Source organism: Giraffa tippelskirchi, chromosome 9 (genome assembly GCF_054371585.1).
Source record: "Giraffa tippelskirchi isolate mGirTip1 chromosome 9, T2T-mGirTip1v1.2.pri, whole genome shotgun sequence".
Taxonomy (NCBI): domain Eukaryota; kingdom Metazoa; phylum Chordata; class Mammalia; order Artiodactyla; family Giraffidae; genus Giraffa; species Giraffa tippelskirchi.
The window spans coordinates 118,696,828-118,717,055 of NC_137283.1; the positions used below are offsets into that span (position 1 = coordinate 118,696,828).

The 20,228-nt window shown below is 39.0% G+C and overlaps 1 protein-coding gene across 19 annotated transcripts in view; it reads right to left on the reverse strand.

Moving 5' to 3' along the window:
- KLHL32 (kelch like family member 32) overlaps positions 1 to 20,228 on the reverse strand; it is a 209,616-nt gene that overhangs the window by 14,371 nt on the left and 175,017 nt on the right. For 16 of the 19 annotated variants that reach the window (XM_081530367.1, XM_081530360.1, XM_081530359.1 and 13 more), the window contains 2 exons: positions 16,109 to 16,835; positions 3,019 to 3,077 (listed from right to left, as the gene is read on the reverse strand). In XM_081530367.1, coding sequence (XP_081386493.1) covers positions 3,019 to 3,077; positions 16,109 to 16,835 — 786 coding nt within the window. The remainder of the gene's footprint in view (positions 1 to 3,018; positions 3,078 to 16,108; positions 16,836 to 20,228) is intronic. The other 3 variants (XM_081530372.1, XM_081530371.1, XM_081530370.1) reach the window with 1 other exon arrangement.

Sequence of the window (20,228 nt, forward strand, 5' to 3'; positions counted from 1 at the left end):
AGGCTCCAAAATCACTGCAGATGGTGATTGCAGCCATGAAAATAAAAGACACTTGCTCCTTGGAAGAAAAGTTATGACCAACCTAGACAGCATATTAAAAAGCAGAGACATCATTTTGCCAACAAAGGTCCGTCTAGTCAAGGGTATGGTTTTTCTCATAGTCATGTATGGATGTGAGAGTTGGACTATAAAGAAAGCTGAGTGCTGAAGAATTGATGCTTTTGAACTGTGGTATTGGAGAAGACTCTTGAGAGTCCTGTGGACTGCAAGGATATCCAACCGTCCATCCTAAAAGAAATCAGTCCTGAATATTCATTGGAAGGACTGATGTTGAAGCTGAAACGCTAATACTTTGGCCACTTGATGCGAAGAACAGACTCATTTGAAAAGACCCTGATGCTGGGAAAGATTGAAGGCAGAAGGAGAAGGGGACAACAGAGGATGAGATGGTTGGATGGCATCATTGACTCAACAGACATGAGTTTGAGTAAACTCTGAGAGTTGGTGATGGACAGGAAGGCCTGGCATGCTGCAGTCCACGGGGTTGCAAAAAGTTGGACATGACTGAGTGACTGAACTGAACTAGGAAACTTACTGTGATGAAATCACTGGCTCACAGGGGACCCTACATAAGTTAATGTGAGGGCAGCTTTGCTGTTGCTTTCCAGGATGAACCTCCTGAGGTCAATGGAAGAGCAAAGTTTTGATTCAGCAACAAACCCCTCACAGCCTTTAATATATTTACACTCACATGTTCACCAAATTGGGAAAAGTTATTTCCAGGCATATTGTTATTTGGTCTTCTGTTACAGAAGACCAAATTTTCTGTGATAACTTTAGGAAATGGTGAAACCTCTAATGTTTGGTTCTATATCACACTCAGGATTGAGAAAGATATTCTCAACTCCTCTCAAATAAGGTTATTTAAAATATAAAAATAGATGAAAATCAAATATGACTTTAATTTAAATCTCAAGTAATGGACAGGTAAATAAGCCTAACCATTTTCTTTCTATATAAACACTAAACATACAGGAAGAACACAGACAATTTCTTTTTGCCAAGAAAAATTTGGCTTTCGACCAGAAAAATCATGATGTTTTGAATACATACAATTTCACCAGTTCACAGAGGTGTAAAGGCAGAATCGAAAAAAAAAAAAAAAAGTTTTGTATAAATATTGATCCATTCACTAATGGCATACTCACTGGCTCACTTCTAATTTCTCTTAAAGATACACTCACAAGAAAAAAGAAAGTGGTGTGTCCAATTGTTTAAGGCTTGCATTCATCTGCTCCCCCAGTTTTAAACATGTCACAATAAGAATCTCCTTTCAGTTAATTGTATCTTTAATAAAACAGTTAAACCTTTCTTTCAGATATTCTAAGAAATACCTTTAATACATCACACACGAGTGGATTTAACTCAAGACACTGGTGGTGCTTTCTGTGGTGCTTTCTATGAGGCAATGCATCACAGTGTGAAGACTCAATGTTTGCACTAGCAGCCCAGTCCCCTGCCACAGGACTATGGATGCCATCTGGTTTGCAAAGCCTGCCTGCATCCCCTGATTATATCTTTAGCTTCCTTCACTGCCGTGCCTGCCAGGTGAGCCGCCAACCGCTGCAAAGGCAAAGAAACAGAGAGGCCTGGTGGGGTCATTCCTAATAAGCTAGCGTGTGAATACTAATCAGTGCTGAGGAAGCAGAGGTCACCCCGGCCTGCCTGTTGGCAGGTAGCGATGTGCTCTGTGGCAGATGGCAGGCATTACTGACTCTCCACAAAGGCCTAGAAGAGAAATAAGCACCAGGGCTGAATGATAGAGTTATTGAGATTCTGAGCAAGATGCAAGCAGATGTGATGTTTGCCAGTACCCACCGTAAACAATATGCCAGCAGAATTTTTAAAAAGAGCATGTATGTACAAACATGAAACAGAACTCATTTGAGAAACACCTTCTTCCTCTTTAACCACGTGTGCACCAAACTCAAGCAACTGTAATTAACGATCCCTCTTGAGACACCCAGCCCAGGAACACATGGTCTCCAAAATATACAGCTTCTAATGACATCAGGAAACACACTTGCAAACACAGAAATACTTTTGTTACACTCAGAATCAATGAATTGTAAAAAGTAAAAGATACAAAATAGACTGAGGTCACTCTGAACATATATTTGATGGCTAATCCTGACCCAGACTCTCAAAGCCAACCTGTTGTTTCCGTGTTCCATTATCTTCAGCTGATGAAGATTTGACCTCCAAATCATTTTGGAATATTGTCATAACCAGGAAAAATACTTACATTACCAAAATCACAGAAATGGCAAAATTCAGCAAACATGTGCCACAGTTACAGATACTTTGGTAGAAGGAAAAGAAAATAAAAATAGTTCTTCTTTTGTGGGGAAAGAAAAGTCATGAAATGTGCATGAGAAGTGCGCAGAAGGGACAGGCACCATCCCAATGTGCCCAGTCCAGGCCCAGCTCTTAGATGAAAAACATATTCCAACTCTTCAGATACTTCTCCTTCAGACTTAGCCTTCATAATGCCCTGGGATATGCTGGCTACACAGGGTTAAATAAAAATTACTATTTATTTGGGAATAAAAAAACCATAAGCATGCTCCCCTCCTAGAATGACAAGCCTTCTCAAAGGCTGCAGCAACAGGACAATGCAAATCCTTTCTTAGGATATCTTAAAGATGAACAGACACTTGAGATAAACGGAAATAAAGGTATTTAACTCATCAACATATTTTCCCTTTTTCCTACATTATGCAAAACTCTGAAAAAGTTAAGCATTGAGTAGACCATAAAACAAAAAGAGCTGAGATTTCATGTTTTGTAAGGGAAAAAAAGCAACCCAAAACAGTTTATCCAGATGCTTCCTTTTCTCTGTGTAAGTTTAAGATGCATGTGTGTGTATAGACTTGGCATCCCAACTCCTAATTACTGGAGGAATCTTTAAAAATTCATTTTAATTAAGGTAATGAGCTTTTCTTAGATGAGTCTTACCTGGTTAGGTTCATATACCATTAGTCTGTTCTGATATTGTGCCGTGTTAGTTACTCCACCTGTAATGGATTAGCACATGTTAGTGCTTTCACGAATAAGAAATGGGATAGTCCAACATAAGAATGAGATACAATTAAAGGAAAATTAGCTACTGCTGAGGATCTGTTTGTACACCCTCGTGGTGAACCCATGACATAGTTAAGAAGCTTATTGCTGAAGCAGTTTCATTTTCAAGAAACATTTCAGAAGCAATCCAGTTGAGAGCAAGCAACAAGTACGCTGAGATTACCACGAGGCCCCCAATTCTGGCGAGCTGCTCTGCATGGCCAGAATGAGGCGCAAAATATGGTGAGGGAGTGGGAGCAAGCATAGCACACTTAACACAAATCTCTACCATATTTATGCCAGGGACACAGAAAATTCTTGTCCTTGGCTAACTTGGTCATTTTATAGCTGTAGTCTTAGATGTGCTAACACAGTGAACAGTAATATCTTTTTTTTTTTTTAAGACTTTTTGATGTGGATCATTTTTAAAGTCTTTACTGAATCTGTTACAATATTGCTTCTGTTTTACATTTTTTGGCTTTCTGGCCCAGAAGCATGCAGGATCTTAGCTTCCCCAACCAGGGATCGGACCCATATCCCCTGCACTGGAAGGCAAAGTCTTAACCATTGGACTGCCAGGGAAGTCCCGACACAGTGATATCCTGATGTCTCTTTGGAAGAACCATATCTAAAAAAACATATTACTTATCAAAAGAGATCTAGAGCCAGTGCTGTCCAATAGAATAAGCACCACAAACAGGAGTCACATATGCAATTTTAATTTTTCCAGTAGTCACATTAAGCAGAAAAAAATAAATCCTTTACTTTAAACTTAATATGAATTTAACTAAATAATAATCTCCCCCTTATCTCTGAGGGATACATTCCAAGACCTGCAGTGGATGCCTGAAAGTGTAGGATGGTACCAAATGCTGTATATACTTTGTTTTTCCTATATACATATACCTATGATAAAGTTTAATTTACAAATTAGACACAGTAAGAGTACAACAATAATAATGAATTTGAACAATTATAAAAATACACTCTAATAAAAGTTATGTAAATGTGGACTCTTTCTCAAAATACCTCATTGTACTATACTTCTGATGATGATGATGTGGATGATACAGCCTACTTGATGAGATGAAGTAAGGGGAATGACATAAATCATTTATGAAGCTTCCTGCAAGTTTTACAACCCAGGAATATCTTCCTTGAAAACCTGGGAGCCATCCCATTGAGATGTTATCATCAAGGAAGATAATGTTCCCATCTCTCAGTTTCTAGGAGGCTAGGAGCCTAATTCTGATGGATGCAAATCAGGAAACACAAATGACCAAGCCACAGAGAAAAACATTTACAGATTCAGGGTAACTGACTGTGCTCAACACATCACACGGATCAACCTTCCTCCAAAAGTACTTAGGTGTATTTCTTCTAGTTCACCCCAATGCTTAAAAACCCTATTGTTTTTCAGAGGAGTTGACTTCAGACTGCATTCTAATCTCTCTCCCCTAGTGCAATAGTCTTCAATCAAGTCTTCCTTGTCTGTTTAATTTTGTCCAGTAAAACTTTTGATTTGGTAGTTCAAATACTTTGGATAGGTCACGACTATCGACTCTATGGCCAGAGGTCAAATCAACCAACCACCACAGAATTAGTGCATCAGCTTAACGAAAGTGGAATAATCAATCAATACTAATGGATATATAAAGGAGAGGAAACCAGTCCAGAGCAACCATTACTGTCTCAATCCCTGTAAGGAGAGTATATCTTTCATGTAACTGACCATAGCTACTATTAACTGGAAAGCTTTTTTTATAAGTTCTCTCTGAAGCTTGCAACCACTTTCAAGATCAAGGAAAGTGGTTTGTCTGCAGAAGAAATCCACAAAGAACAGAGAGAAATGAGCTTCCTGCCCTCAAACAGTCTTCTCTGGATTTCTCACTGAATGTCTCATTTCTAAAGATGAAATCAAAGAAAAAGATAATACACTTAAGAAAGTTGGGGCTGAAATACCTATGTAGAGTCAAAATGTATGTCAAATACAGAGGGATGTTTGCTTTCCCCTCAAACTTCTTTTATTTTATCTGATTAAAAATTGAATGTCCAATAATTCTTTCTCAGCATAACTACAGAAAAGTAATCAAATCTATTGAGACCTCACAAGTCTTCAGGGTTAAAATGATTGCCAAGTGCTTTTGATCTGGCCCATAACCTCCAGATTAATGTCCAGCTCGCCTATAATCATTTCTCCAAATGAGAGGGAACAGAAGGTGAACTCCCCCCACATTATTTCGAAACTGACAGTTTCTCTACTTGTTTTAGAAATATGAGACAGAATTAATATCTACTGCAGTAAACTATCTGTTTATGACACCATTTGAAGATATTTACACTACAATACGTATCAGACTCTGCCCGTTATAGATTAAATGTACAACCAATGGATTAGAATGCAGCTACTGCACCCTCTCTCCCAAGCAGGGCACACCACTTATCTTCCTGCTTTTCAGAATTACTATTTACTGTCTTCCTCAGATGCATTTATAATACAATTTTTCCCCCTTAATCTGCACCTAGTAATTAGATTCCTTACCCTTACATACAAATTTTCACTCTTATGACAATGTTTAGAAATGAGATATTGGGTTACTAGTTGGGGGTAAGAATAAAAGTCCTAGTTAGTTATTTGGTTGATTACTTCTAGAATGTTAAACCGCAGGAGGTGCCTAAAAAGCCAAGTGCTGTAACTTTTGCCAAGTCAGGATGGCAAGGGAAAAACCTTAAGAATTGGTTCTATTGCTTTCCCCCTTTGAAACAACTTACAAATGAGCATATAAATAAAAAGCGTTTCTTCTCAGTACAAAAAATAAATTTTAAAAAAGCATCCAAGTTTGCAGCCCACATTTCTCTAGAAGTATTACTCATTTTCAGAGCTTTATCATTACATTCCCTTCACATAACACTCTTCACTTTTAGATTAATCTTCTGAAATGAGATGCTAAGGATTTGCATACAGATTTGACTATACAAAAATAGATATGGAATTAATAACAGTCTCTATATGTTTTAATTTCTCCTAGACTGGAGTACCCTTGCCTGCAGCAGTATTCCTGGCTTTGAAAGTCATCAAGCTGATTTGTCTGCTCTGGGTTATGATGCCACATGCTGCTATACTGTCCCCTGCAATCAAAGCATTTGCAAAGATAGATTCCATGCCTTCCTCTATCGAGTATATTTTATAGATTGGCAGTTTTGATCTCCCTCCCCCACCCCAGGGGGGATAATCTGCATCTTAACAGCTTTCTATAGATACATCTGTCATTAAATATGCCATCTCGTATCAGCAACCATTTTTAAAGCCAAGTTTTCCCTAACTTTGAAGTGCCAGAGTCAAAGTTAAGACTTTTCAGCCAAAATTGAAAATGAACAACCCTGTCTTATACTTTTGAACTGTGACTTAAAGATATACGGCAGGTTCCCTCAAAGTCAAATAAGTCTTTAAAAACTGCCAGAAGGAATGAAAAGTTACCACCATGCTACCAGCAGTGAGAAATGCTTTCTATCATCAAGACAAGAGTAAAACATTTTTCTTAAGCTTCCCTGTTCAACTTCCCACAAAACGCTGTGACAAATGGATGAGTGCATGCCAGGGAGAGGATGACAGGTGACTGCCAAACAAACAACCTTTGTCTCCACTACTGCGAGCTCACTACTCCTAAATTCACTGTGCTCAAAAGCAACAACTCACCAGTGCTGACAATGTCTATAAAATAGTGTTGGTCAATATATGTTAGTCAAGTTAGGTCAAGTCTGTTGGCTCTGCCTTTTTTTTTTTTTTCCCAGGGATCTCTGTTGATAAGTAGAGAGTACTAAAGTCTTTAGTAGGAATCTGTGGTACCTAATGTAGTGGTAGTACCCCTACTGGAACACAGCAGGATGCAAAGAACTGAATGTGCCCATGCTCTTAGCTGAAATCAAGATTGCCAGGAGAAGTATCAGCAACCTCAGATATACAGATGATACTACCCTAATAGAAAGGGAAGAGAAACTAAAGAGCCTCTTGATGAAGGTGAAAGAGAGTGAAAAAGTTGGCTTAAAACTCAACGTTCAAAAAAAGAAGATCATGGCATCTGGTCCCATCACTTCATGGCAAATAGATGGGGGGAAAGTGGAAACAGTGACATTTTCTTTTCTTGGGCTCCAAAATCACTGCAGATGGTAACTGCAGCCATGAAATTAAAAGATGCTTGCTCCTTGGAAGAAAAGCTATGACAAACCTAGATAGTATATTAAAAAGCAGAGATATTACTTTGCCAACAAAGGTCCATCTAGTCAAAGCTATGGTTTTTCCAGTAGTCTTATATGGTTATGAGAGCTGTACCATAAAGAAAGCTGAGCGCCAAAGGATTGATGCTTTCGAATTGTGTTGGAGAAGACTCTCAAGAGAATAAAGCTCCAATACTTTGGCCACCTGATGCAAAGAGCTGACTCATTGGAAAAGACTCTGATGCTGGGAAAGATTGAGGGCAGGAAGAGAAGGGGGTGATAAAGGATGAGATGGTTGGATGGCATCACTGGCTCAATGGACATGAATTTGAGCAAACTCCAGAAGATAGTGAAGAACAGGGAAGCCTGGTGTGCTGCAGTCCATGGGGTCTCAAAGAGCTGGAACTACTTAGCAACTGAACAACAACCATGCTCTTAGGGAATATGCTCCAGGCTGCAATTCCATCAGCCAGTTCAAGACTGTGGAAAGCCATCTAGAGTTCTTTGCAACTCTCTTGAAGGCCTGCAGTGCCAGCTTCACAGTAATCTGGGGGTAGGGAAGGGAGAATTTCAGCACAAGCTGTGTTACAGCTCCTTTATGACTCTATTCTTGGGTAAGCCATTTAGCAGCCAAGCCCAGGTTCCTCCTATGCAAAATGGAGACTGAAACCTCTCTCTTAGGTTTCAGATGAATGAATGTACTTGGAATAGCAGCCATCCATAAAGGGAAGTTTACCATGATATTGTAGTAGTTTGTTCATAAAGGTTTCTTACCATTTTCATAAAAGGTACAAATGAATATATATGGAATACTGAAAAAGTAAGTAAGTGTGGAATACTGAACTAATAAATGAATGAATTTTGTAGTCTGAAATAGATTCCTTATAGTTGTGTTTTCTAATAACCAGAATTACTGACCGGTTTATAAGGGTATCAAAGACTTTTTCCTTTTTAACAGTTTTAGCTTCTGCTCTGTATGTAAACTTGCTCCAATTTGCAAAAGATTTTTAAAAACTTCACACTCATAGTCTAATTATCAAAAGAATAAACTGGCATTATTTCAGTTCATATAAGTCATTTTTTAAAAGAGCCAAACTCATTAATATTCCTTGATAAAAGGGATACCATGAGAATATTTATAATGAATGCGAAAATAAACATTTTATTATCTTATTTTTACATGATATTATACTGCCCATATTTTGGGAGTGTTAATACCGCCACATAAACAATTAAAGCCAAGAATCTTTCTACTAAATTAGCATCTTGAATAGAAGCATCCTTAATCCATGCATTAAATTAAAACTAGAATCCATATTATTTCTGTCACACTTGAGGAAACAACACAAATGGATAGGTAATTAATACATTTGAAATCCTGCAAAGAAAGTCTCAAATTTATAAAATACCTATAACAAAAAGATTGATGCACTTGAAAATAAAAATTATATATATCTATATATATATGTCACCTAGAGTGAGCAGATATAAATTCGTAACCCAAAATATGTAAAGTATGCACCATGTGTTATTTTAACTAAGTGAAATAATAAGTGATGGTAACATCTACTACAATGTAGATGTCAGGTAACCTTTAAAATCTCAATAAAATCCACTCTTAACTCCAATTCCTCATTCTGTAGAAAGCTGGAATCCTGCCTCCAAAGATTCTGCAGGTTCCTAGCAGGATTAAACTCTAAAGGTCACTACTGCCTGTCTCTAGTGTCCTGGCTTTGCTGTGTTCTTGTTGAATCTTTTACCTTTTTCCTGCTATTACACAAACTCTTCAACCAATTCCCTATTTCTATGATGTATTGGGTTGGCCAAAAAGTTTATTTGATTAGTGAATAGGTTTTTCAATCAGGTTCCTAGTGAAAATGAAAAATATGTATTTTCACTTAAAATTGAACAAATTTTTTGGCCCACCCAATAGCTTTACTCTTCTTCTCTCCTCTTGGGAATAAAGAAAAATGACATATTTCTCATATTCTTAGGTAGAACAATTCAGCTCACTCTTTTTTCTACTTTCTTTTTCTAAATTCATCTAGACAGACACAAATTGATCATCTCAACAAAGACTGTTCTCGCCATAAAAGAAATGGAGCCAATCACTGTTTTTTTTTTTTTAACCTACTAAAGCTACCAATTTGAAAGGCCATTATATGTAATCCTTTCAGAAAACAATGTTCTAATCTAAGCCAATATATTGATACTTTATAGTAGTCCATATTATCACTGTTCCTTTATATATTTTAACTTTATATCATTTCTGTTTCAGAATCTAAACTATAGAAACACAACTCTGTGCCCTAAGATGGTCAGTTAATTAAAGACAATCAAATGATCATTGATCCTACACAAATGTCCAGGTATGAACTATTCTGCGTATCATTAACTTTCAGTCACGCCATTTGGAAGTTCTTTTTACTTTCAGTCACGCCATTTGGAAGTTCTTTTTACAATGTAAGTATCTGTTTTTGAGATCTTTCTTTGTTGTAACTGATTTGTGTGGTTTCATGGGAAAAGTATGGTTTTCAAAAACCAGAGACACAGAAATCAAATTCCTTCTTCATCAAATAATCACTGCATTATCCAAAAAAACCACTTAACCTCTTTAAGCCTCATTTCTTCAGGGGCAATGTGAGGGGAAACCAAATGCTGCTTCAGAATAAAAGGAAGTCAGTTTAGTATGAAAGCTTTGGTGATTATTTTGGAGAATGTATAAGTGATCTGATTGCTTTCTTTGAACCATTTAGGTCTTTTAAAAGCATTATAGAATGGTTCATTTCTGTTTGGCTTCCATCTCAGTATAATACTATAATGGTTTTGTTTTAATCTCTTTCAAATGGGGAGTAGTAAAGGCTGGAGCATAACTGGTGGGTGGAGGGAGGGGGAACAACAGAAGAAAAAGTAACTGCTGGGACTAGCTAGCTGCTAGGACCTAAAACAACAAAAACATTATTTCATTCTTAGTGGAATTCCAGCTTACTAGAAACTGAGGGTAAAGAATCTGCCCGGAATGCAGGAGATTCAGTTCGATCCCTGGGTTGGGAAGATCTCCTGGAGAAGGAAATGACAACCCATTCCAGTATTCTTGCCTGGGAAATCCCATGGATAGAGAAGCCTGGTGGGTTACAGTCCATGGGGTTGCAAAGAGTTAGATACAACTACTGAGCGACTAACACTTCAGGAACTTTTTAGTGGAATGTCAAGCTATCAAGCCCCAAACTCCTCCTCAGGAGCAAGAAACAGAGCCTCTTAGGCAGTCATTCCACATCACAACAAACTTATTTCTCCCTCAAGCAACCCTGAGGCCCTGGACCCCGCCTAACTAGGATCCCAGCATGCTGAACTCTTACAGTAGATCCTCTGGGCCATTCCCAGTCTAAAAACTTTCCATCGTGAGTGAATTCAAGGATTTGCCCTCATCAACTCTGCTGAGTACCACCAAAAAATAGAACAGCTATTTGCATACTGGGATACCATAATTTTGTGGTTTCTAATTTAGCATGGGTTCTGACACAATTTGTATAAACATGTTAATTCCCTCTGTTTTCTCTCAGAAACTTTTCCCAAGTCCACTGTCCTCAGGCCCTCTTCCTGATCCTGAAATGGCACGACCTCCACCAACAACTCTGCTTCTCGCTTGACCCTCATCAGGTCCCTGCCCCTCCTCTCTGAGCTCATCTAGGTCCACACCCAGCTTGCACCCTGCCCTGGAGCTGGGGGGTGCTCTCTCCTCCTGTCCAAGCCTGATCCCCTTCCTAACTTCCACTGTCCTGTCTGGGACCCTGTGTCTGCAGTCAATACTGTATCCCCCACACTTATTCCCACTTCTGGTACCTATGAGCTGCTCTCAGCACTTACCAACCAGAAGGTGCCCCTAGTCCTTCACTTCAAATTCACTCTGTCCTTCCCCCTAGCTATAAATTTGCTTTATGCACTCATTCCTCAAAAAAAGCTTTTTTTTCCTCTAGCTAATCTCCATTCTCTCAGCCAAACTTCTTTGTCTTTCCTTCCATCTTTCCTCCTTTATTCTTCCTAAAGCCAAAATGTTATTTATTAATTTATAATGAAAAGTATGGCTGTCACCCAGACTGAAGTATGTGTGTACCTAGCACAGTACCATCTCTCCCTGCAGGATGGAGCATGGTAATAAGAAAGTTGAGGGGAAGGCTCAAGTTCAGGGAGTCAAGTTTTGATGAAATCCCAGCGTTGTGCAAAGGTGGCCTATACTTGCAGCTTTCACTTCTTCACTCTCCATCCACACATTTGACCACTGCCTTCTAGCTTCTACCTTCTCTCATTCTCCTGAACCTGCTTCCAATAAAACTACCAAGTAGGTTCTGGCTGAAAAATGCAGAGGAAATGTTCTGAACTTGGATGTCCTCACAGTATTGGACACCTCTCACCCACTCTTCTGCTCTGGCTTTGGTTTCTATGAGGCACCTCCTCCTCTGGCCTTGCCATCGCACATTCTCAGGCTCCTTCCTTTGTTCCCCTTCCTCTGCATGCTCCTCGCTAGTGTTTCCCAATCTTCTGCCCCTTTCCAGACCATCTCTGGCTCCTCTGGCTCCTCGCACTCTTCACTACCTTCTCGTACTTAATTTGCTGCGAGAACCTCCTCACTTCCCTTCCGTTTGCTCTGAGAAACAGGAGGCAGGAAGCTAGTGAAGGAGGGTAGATGAGACTCTAGTGATGGGGTATAGAGAGGACTTGGGGGCTGAGCAGATATATATACCAAACCCCGCTTAGTTGGCCTCCTCTCTCTGAGCTTAGCTGCCCAGGTACACGTAACAAAGTGGACCACAGGGTTTTTCCAACACTGGGTGCTTGCCAGAGACTAAGAGAGTTATGGAAATGGTTGGACCATGAAGCCCAAGCCTGAGCACAGGGAGGGGTTAATGGGCAAGTAGGAAGCAGCCAAAGGACCTGGGGCTAAGTGAAGCTGAAGATGCCACAAACTTTCATAAAGCCTCTGGCTCCCCTACACTGATTCCTCCCTGCTTCACGCTAATTCTGTATCTTGGGAAGACATCTCTCATCACACACACATCATGCGACACTGTCATCATCCATTTAAAAACCGTGAGCCCCAGCATGGGACCTGCCTTTGTGTCTTTGTGGCTGCAGCACTAGCCCAGAACCAGACTCAAGGAGGTGAGGAAACTTGCTCAGTTTGCTGGTTGGTAAAGAGTGGAGCAAGTTTCATACGTGTGTGAGCCCTCAGTCTGTGAACTCAACCAGCCTCAGTCATGTCCCCTGCTTGTCCCCAACATTTTGTATACAGTTTCTTTAGATGCAATAGTATTTGCACATTAAAGCTATAGCTGTGGCATTTTCAAAATGCTGGCTATATTTTATATTGTTCTAATTATAACAAATACCAGAAAAATTAAAGTCCCTTTAGTGGGTTTGAATAAATAAAAGTTATTTTAAACGGGACAAATGCAAACTTCATCTAAATTTAATCAAGATGAAAATAAACATATATTCTAGGGAGTTAAAGAAGCCCTAGCAAATGTTCTTTCACAAATGAAATAGCTGGAAAAAACTCTTTGATTGTCCACTCCTAGAGGGTAGGAAGTGTGTTTGCTGATTTAATCTTATGTATCCATGATCCAGCACTGACTTAATAAGGATAGACCATTTGCTGAGAGAATAAAGACAGCACTAAGTGCCACTTGTGAGGAAATGCAGTACCATCTGTCTTGTCTTTGTAGTTTTAAGGCACTAATTTTGTGGTTAGTGTCCCATTATTCTGCTGCCATTTGACAAAAATGAAAAGTAAGTTATTTTGCAAGATGAGTTCGGGATTCACTTTCACGCACAGAAAAAGGATCTTTTCAGTAATCACAAACAATCTCTTACAATGGAGAGCATGCCTTTAAAAAGTACAACAGCAGGATACTTAATGCTTACTTCAGGATTGTGATTTCAACTAGAAATGATGTGCGCGTTTGTGAACTGGGTCACGATGTCATATGCTAGAGGAGCCTGTAAAATCTGACTGTCTCTAACATCTTAAATCACATGCTAATGGGCATATCTGCACAGCCCGATTTTCTGAATTCATCTCTGCTTGTCTCATTTTAAAAACCAGGGGCAGGTTTCTAGATGTCCTGATCCTAAAATGGACAGTGAAGGGGAGAGAGTATCGAGAAGAGAGTGAGCACACTGGAAATACTGAGTCTCTAAAGAAACATTCATTTTGTGTTCTATGGAACAAAAATAAGCCCCTAAAATCCGCATCACCCCAGGCAAAGTTTACAAAATACCAGAAGGATGCCAATGACCCAATCCACCATCAATTAAACTGGAAAAAATTAATTATTTGGTAAAGGATAAGGAATATCCTGAAATATTTTTATCTACTCCAAAAAGAAATCAGGTTAACACTTCTAAATCAGAGACAGGGTGAACTATATACCCTTTTTTTTTTTTAAAGGGCCCCTAGCAACCCTTTCCTATCCATGGTTAGATTCACAACTGATTTATTATAAGCTGGGCCTGAGGAAATAGGCAGATGACTGAAGGTATCAGAAATGTCACTGATGATTTCCTCTTCTTTCCAACTAAAGGTATTGTACTGTACACAGGGAAGTAAGCTTTTCATCTCAAGTACACAGTAGGGAGAAACAAACTTGAGAAAATTGTGATTGTTTTCATTAAGTATGGTTAACACAGGCAGAATATATTAGTGCAAAAAGAGAACAAAGGAAATTATTTCCTTTCATAGTAGGGAAAAAACCAAGTGATACAGCAGCAGGAACTGAAATAAATTGATACATTTAATAAAACGGAAACGGAAACATACAGACCCACATGGAGAGAGAAGTCAGCTAGATACCTGGTTGAGAGATCTAGATCTAGGCTAAGATAAGCTTCTCTGCTTTCTTAAGGCCTCACTCAAGAAAGTGTTAAGTAGTTATACCTCTAAGACTATGTAAGGGAAACTTCAGCATTTTTTAAAAAGTTTTATAGCCAAAATTAAAAATACGGAATAATCATTAAATTATGAGAAGTTTATACAAAATTTAGAAAATGCAATGCAAAATTTAGGAATGCAATACCTAGCCATATGTGAAAACTGAATGAGTCAATGGAAGGAATGTTAAGTTGGAAGACAATATAAATTAAAGTACACTGATTTTATAAATCCATCATTGTTTTGTTATCTAAGTGAAGTACAGATCCATTCTTTTGATAGCAATGACTCTCTTGTAGCCAAGTTGAAGGTTTCTTCAACAAATCTAACAGGATATACTCCTGGTGGCTTTTTTCTTAACTGCTGAAATATATACTTAAAGAAAAAGGGGTAAGTCACCAGATAAATGAGGTCTTATCTATATCGACATATAATAGCATACACACTCATATCGAATGTTGATTTGGTATACAGGACCAGTAATTTATCCTCATTTACCCTCTTCCTTGGTCTCAATCTTCATTCATTAATTATTGAGCAATTAAATCCAGACATGAGCCAGGTTTATTCAATAAAAATCAGTGAATTGCCAATAACTGAGGCACCTACCCAGAGACGCCAAAACTACAGCTGTCTCCCTAGTTACTGAAGATAGCAGAAGGAAAAATGGGCAGAGTCCAGTGAATTTACTTTAAATGCAAGGGAGAATTTTGTTGGAGCAGATTTTAAACTAGAGAAGATTACTGAAGGAAACTGAGAAGTCTTCATTAGTGTCCTTAAAAGTGATTGTTTCTTCCAAGTACAAACATCTCTAAGTTACTCTTAGTATTTATTTGATTTGGCTATTCCTCTTTGTCCTTGACACAGAAACCTAACAAGTTCCATTTGGGTCACAAAATGAGTATCCTCCAACTGAGAGGAAATGCAACTTTCTTCCCTAATAGGCAAACCTTTCAAAGGAGTACATATGAGGTTTTTTTCAATAACAGGATTGGAAACACAAGTTGATAATGTGATGTTAATAACACATGCCTCACAGGTTCCTTCTGTAGCAGTGCAAAGGCAGCCATGAGAAGCTGGAAGTGGCATGTGAGTGTGAATGAGCCAAGACTGGCCCCGAGCAGGTACCTGCTGAAGCTGGGTTATAGGAGCATGGGATTCATTATATTAGTATCTCTTCTTTTTCAATAATCAAAAGCCTTCCAAGAAAACCAAATACAAAAAAAAAAAGTAAAATAATAATAACACCCAAATAATTAGGAAGAATGGGAAAGTAAATAGGAATAAAGAACTGGGATGACACGAGAAACTATAATTCACAGATAAAAAGAAAATGTTATTTTAGCCAATAATTTAAACCTCTTCTCTCAATGCACAGCAATGGCTCTGACCTGGATCTAGTCCCACTGCTATACCCATCCATATGGATTAACTGGGCTTTTCTTCACCTGCCCTGTCTTTGATAGAATGGCTCCTACTCAGACAGCCCAAGGTGAAAGGAAAAGCAAAGGACCACAAGGAGTGCAATACAATCCATGAATATGAAAAGCTGACAATCTAAACAATAGAAGGTTTGGTAGAAAAAGAGATGTAATGGGCCATTAATTTCCATTTTTGAAATTTTACCCCACTAATCACTCAGAAAGTCACAGAAAGGTCAATTACTTCCCCTTACACTGCTCTCTATAGAAACAGGTGCCCAGTAAATGAATGTGAATTAGCTAAAATGGCCTCCTTGGCTGAATTGTTCCGACACATGTGGCCACAACTACCAAAGCTTGACTTTTCAATTTATGAATGAAAGTGTTTTGTAATAAATCCAATCCATGAAGCATGTTCTACCTGATATCCAAAGAAGACCATCAGCCACATATCCAGCGTGACAGGACAGGGACCGGTCAAAGGACTGGACAAAAGTCCACTTGTTCTTCTTGGGGCAATATCGCTCCACAGTAGGCAGAACCTGACGCAGTTCATTTCTGCCCCCGACAGCATAGAGGTATTCATCCATGGCTCCCAGCACAAAATGCTCCCGGCAGTTTTTCATGGGTGCTATCTCTGCCCAGGAGTTACTGCGGGGGTCATAGCGACAGGCAGTCCTCACAGCAGACGTCCGACCACTGGCATGCTCCACCTCGCCTCCTGCTACAAACAGGAAGTCCCCCATGACCGCCACGCAGTGGTGGCTCCTCCCCACGGGCATGGGAGCCAGCTCACTCCAGTTGGCCACGGCAGCGATGAGGGCATTCTCCTGATCCACAGGATTGAAGTACCGGAGTTCCTTGACTTTACAGACCTCACGCTTCTTCCCACCAATGATGTACAGGGTATCTGACTGGAACCGCGGTTTGGTCCTGCGAGTCTGCCACACGGGCTGTGCGTAGATGCTCTGGTGGTATTCCAGGGCCTCGTTGACCAGAGCTGTTGCCGTCTCGCTTGCCTGGACCAGGGGGTGGGACAGGGCAACTGTGTGAAGCGTATCCACGTCCATGAGGCCGAAGCGGATATACTGCAGGAGCTCATCCATGTACTGGTAATGGCAGCTGTGTTCCAACCACCTCACGGCTAGCTGAAACAGAGGCAGGGAGGTGGAGAGAGCACAGAGGTAAGAAAGAGCCAAAGCAAGGGGGCGCACAGGCCTTGCCATGTATTCTTTCAGACACTTCATAATTTACTTTTTTTCCTTACAAACCATGTAACACTCAAATATTGTGATACCCAGTTGAGGGATATTTTTTCCCCTTTCTGCATTAGCAGAGACACAAAAGAACTCAAAACACTGTTGGAGAGATTAGGAACATTATTAAGTAAAATTGACAAGACTTAAAGTATCACTTGGGGTGAACAATAATTACTTTTCAAAAAATGAGAATATGGTGGAGCAACAGCCTGTTCTCTTGGGTTTTAGGCATAAGAGGCTTGGTGCCCCCCACCACCAGGAAGTGTCAACAGTGAACCGTGTTATCAGTGTAAGCAACATATGTCAACCAGTGAGTCAAGGTGCTGTATCAATATGAGTAATGTGAGAAAATATGTGAGCATCTGAGACCAGAGGGTGTACTTGAGAGAAAATCAATATGACACTAGTAGCATGATTTAAAAAGAAAAAGGACTTATTTTACCCTGCTCCTTTGGTAGGTGTATCAGTCAGGAAGCAAGAGAAGAAAAAGAAAGATCGAAATTTATTAATTTTATTTTTTCTCAATTAGTTTTCGTTTTGAAGACAGTTGTTGTTTGCACTGTAAGATACAGCAATTTGATAGAGCTATTTTCATAAAAACAGGATATAGAGGAAATTGTCTTCATATATGGACATAAGAGCAGAGTTTAATCCTAGCCTTTTTGTTGAGGTCTAGAAATCTTTCAAGAAGGAAAAAGTAAAAACTTTTGGCTACAGAAAAATAGAATTTCTTTTAACTAAAGCAGGCACATTAAGTCATAAATAACAAAATTGAATAATAGTTTAGAAAACAATAGCAATAAAAAGTCAATTCATGATATGGACCACTTAAAAGTAAGTTAATTAATGTGACTTAATATTTAAGTTTGGCAAAGTTTTCCAAACACCAGCATAAAGAAGTATATCTAATAATTCCAATCAACATATTTGATAGAAACCCAAGTCTCCCACATTGCAGACGGATCCTTTACCAGCTGAGGCACGAGGGAAGCCCTTTATTCTTAATAGTACCTATATTAAACTTGATCTCCTAAGCAATATAAATGTGGACCTGAAGGAATTAACATAAAAAATAAAGGGAATACTGAATAATTTTGCTGTGTTTTACTTGCTTTCTGACCAATGGAACTGGGGTTCTGGGCTTCCTTTTTCAGCTGACTCACTGCACTAGAGAAAAAACGCTACAGAGAGAGAAGGAAATGTCATGGCCTCAGGCCATTACTCTTTGACAAACATGCGCCGGGTTTTCATCCTGGTGAAAAGGATTGCTAAACTCTCTGAAGCATTAGATAATTTCTGACGTGTATACATTTGACAAAGGGCTCCAAAAGGCAAGGCATATTACGGGCATGTCTTTTTAGTTTTCCAGATGAAGAGAATGTAGCCAGTGAATCTGCTTCCAATATATGCTAAATTGCATCTCTTAATGAATGAGTGAAGAGAAATGGAAAAAGAATGTCATTGGGTGCCAGGCAACCTACAGATGCCACACAGGCAGACACCATGGAGGGCAGATGAGTGACACTCTAGCTGTTTTTCCAGAAACTAGTATTTTTTTTTTATTTAAATAAGATACTAGCTTGATGAAAAAATTTACCTGTGTACAGTAAGACAGTAATAATCAAAGATAGTGAAGAGGAAACAGGTCACTCATCAATCACCAGGTCTCTGCCAGAAATGGAGAGTTTTCCCACAAGCAACATCCTGGTTTTCCTCCACCCTAATTTTAGAAGTTTCAAGAAATGGGTTCCAATTATTTCCCTGGGGAGATAATTCTACAACTTAATAAATGATTTTCCATTCTTTGTCCCACAGAGCTTTCAAAACTTTTCAGAGACAAAGTCATCCCACTGAAGGTCACTCCTTCTGTACCAGGTAAAATTTTCTGAAACTTGATCCTTCATATTGCTCCTAATTTGAGTCATTCCAGCTGGTATTGCTTTGTTTTGTAACAAACTTCTCAGACTCCTTAGAGCCTAATGTGCATCTTGCACATGGATACTACAGGAAAACAGCTCTGGAGAATTACCAAATAAATGCTCATGTCTCTATAGCCTCTTTTTATAGCACAGTGCTGTCCATTTAATTACTTTCCTCCTTCCTCATAAATCAGTTCTTCCCATGCCCTAATCAATCTTCCAGCCCATCTCTTAACACTGTCCAATCTACCTTGATCTTTCTAGTGAACATTGTCACTTACTGTGTGAAAGGAACATACGACACGGCCAGGCTCTGCTGTTAAGAAAATTTCTAAGGAAACAAACGTGCGGTGGAACAGTGACCACTGTGATCTATCACTGATTCATTTCTGGCTTTCTGTCTACTTATCACCCCTTACATCACAAATATCATGAGAGGGTCCATGCTCAATTTCCCCAAATATTATGTATTACAGAAAACTTTGTGCACATACATTTAGTCTGCATTTTCTGGGCTCTTTTTTCTTACTTACTGCCTAACTTATACCTAACTTCTCACATTTCTCATATAATTTTCACACATTTATTATTTATAAATATTTTCACACTACACAGTCATTCCTACCTGTTGGGTTTATCTTTTCTCCAGATCAAAGGTAAATAAAACTTACAGTTCTGCCAAATTCAAACCAATCTCACCTGGATAGATTTAAATCCAGTGCTTCTCAAACCTAACATGTGTATGAATTACCTGGGGTTTCTGGTCATAATACAGATTCTGATTCAGTAGGAGGAAGAGAAGGATTGCAAATCCACATTTCTTACCATCTCCCAGGTGATGTGTATGCTGCTAGTCCATGAACCACATTTTGAGCAGGAAGGTTTTAGACAGATTCCCATCCATGAGACTGTAAACTGCTGCTGTATTCGAGTCAACTAAGTCTGCTGTTTCAAATTTTAAAAGGCTTAAAATCAACTGAAACTTAAGTAGGATGCTTTAATAAAGATATAGGGCATGTGTAGCTAATACTATGGGTAAGACAATGTGTTTCCTTTATAGTAAGATGGATAAGCTCTTACTATAGGCAAGACAGCATACTTTCAGACCTTGGCTCTATAAATCAGCACCTGATTCTGATGGCATAAAGGAAGCCATATAAACACTCTGCAGTTTTGCTTTTGCGATAATACATAAACAAAAGTAAAAGTGTTGTCGTACTCAGTTTTCACTGTGGTGACAATATAAAAGAGAAAAATCACTGAAACCATGGATAACTCTTACTTATCCAGATAATGGAAGAAATGGCAAAGAAAATCCAAAACAATGAGCTACCTTAAAATCACTTCTATACCATGAACCTCA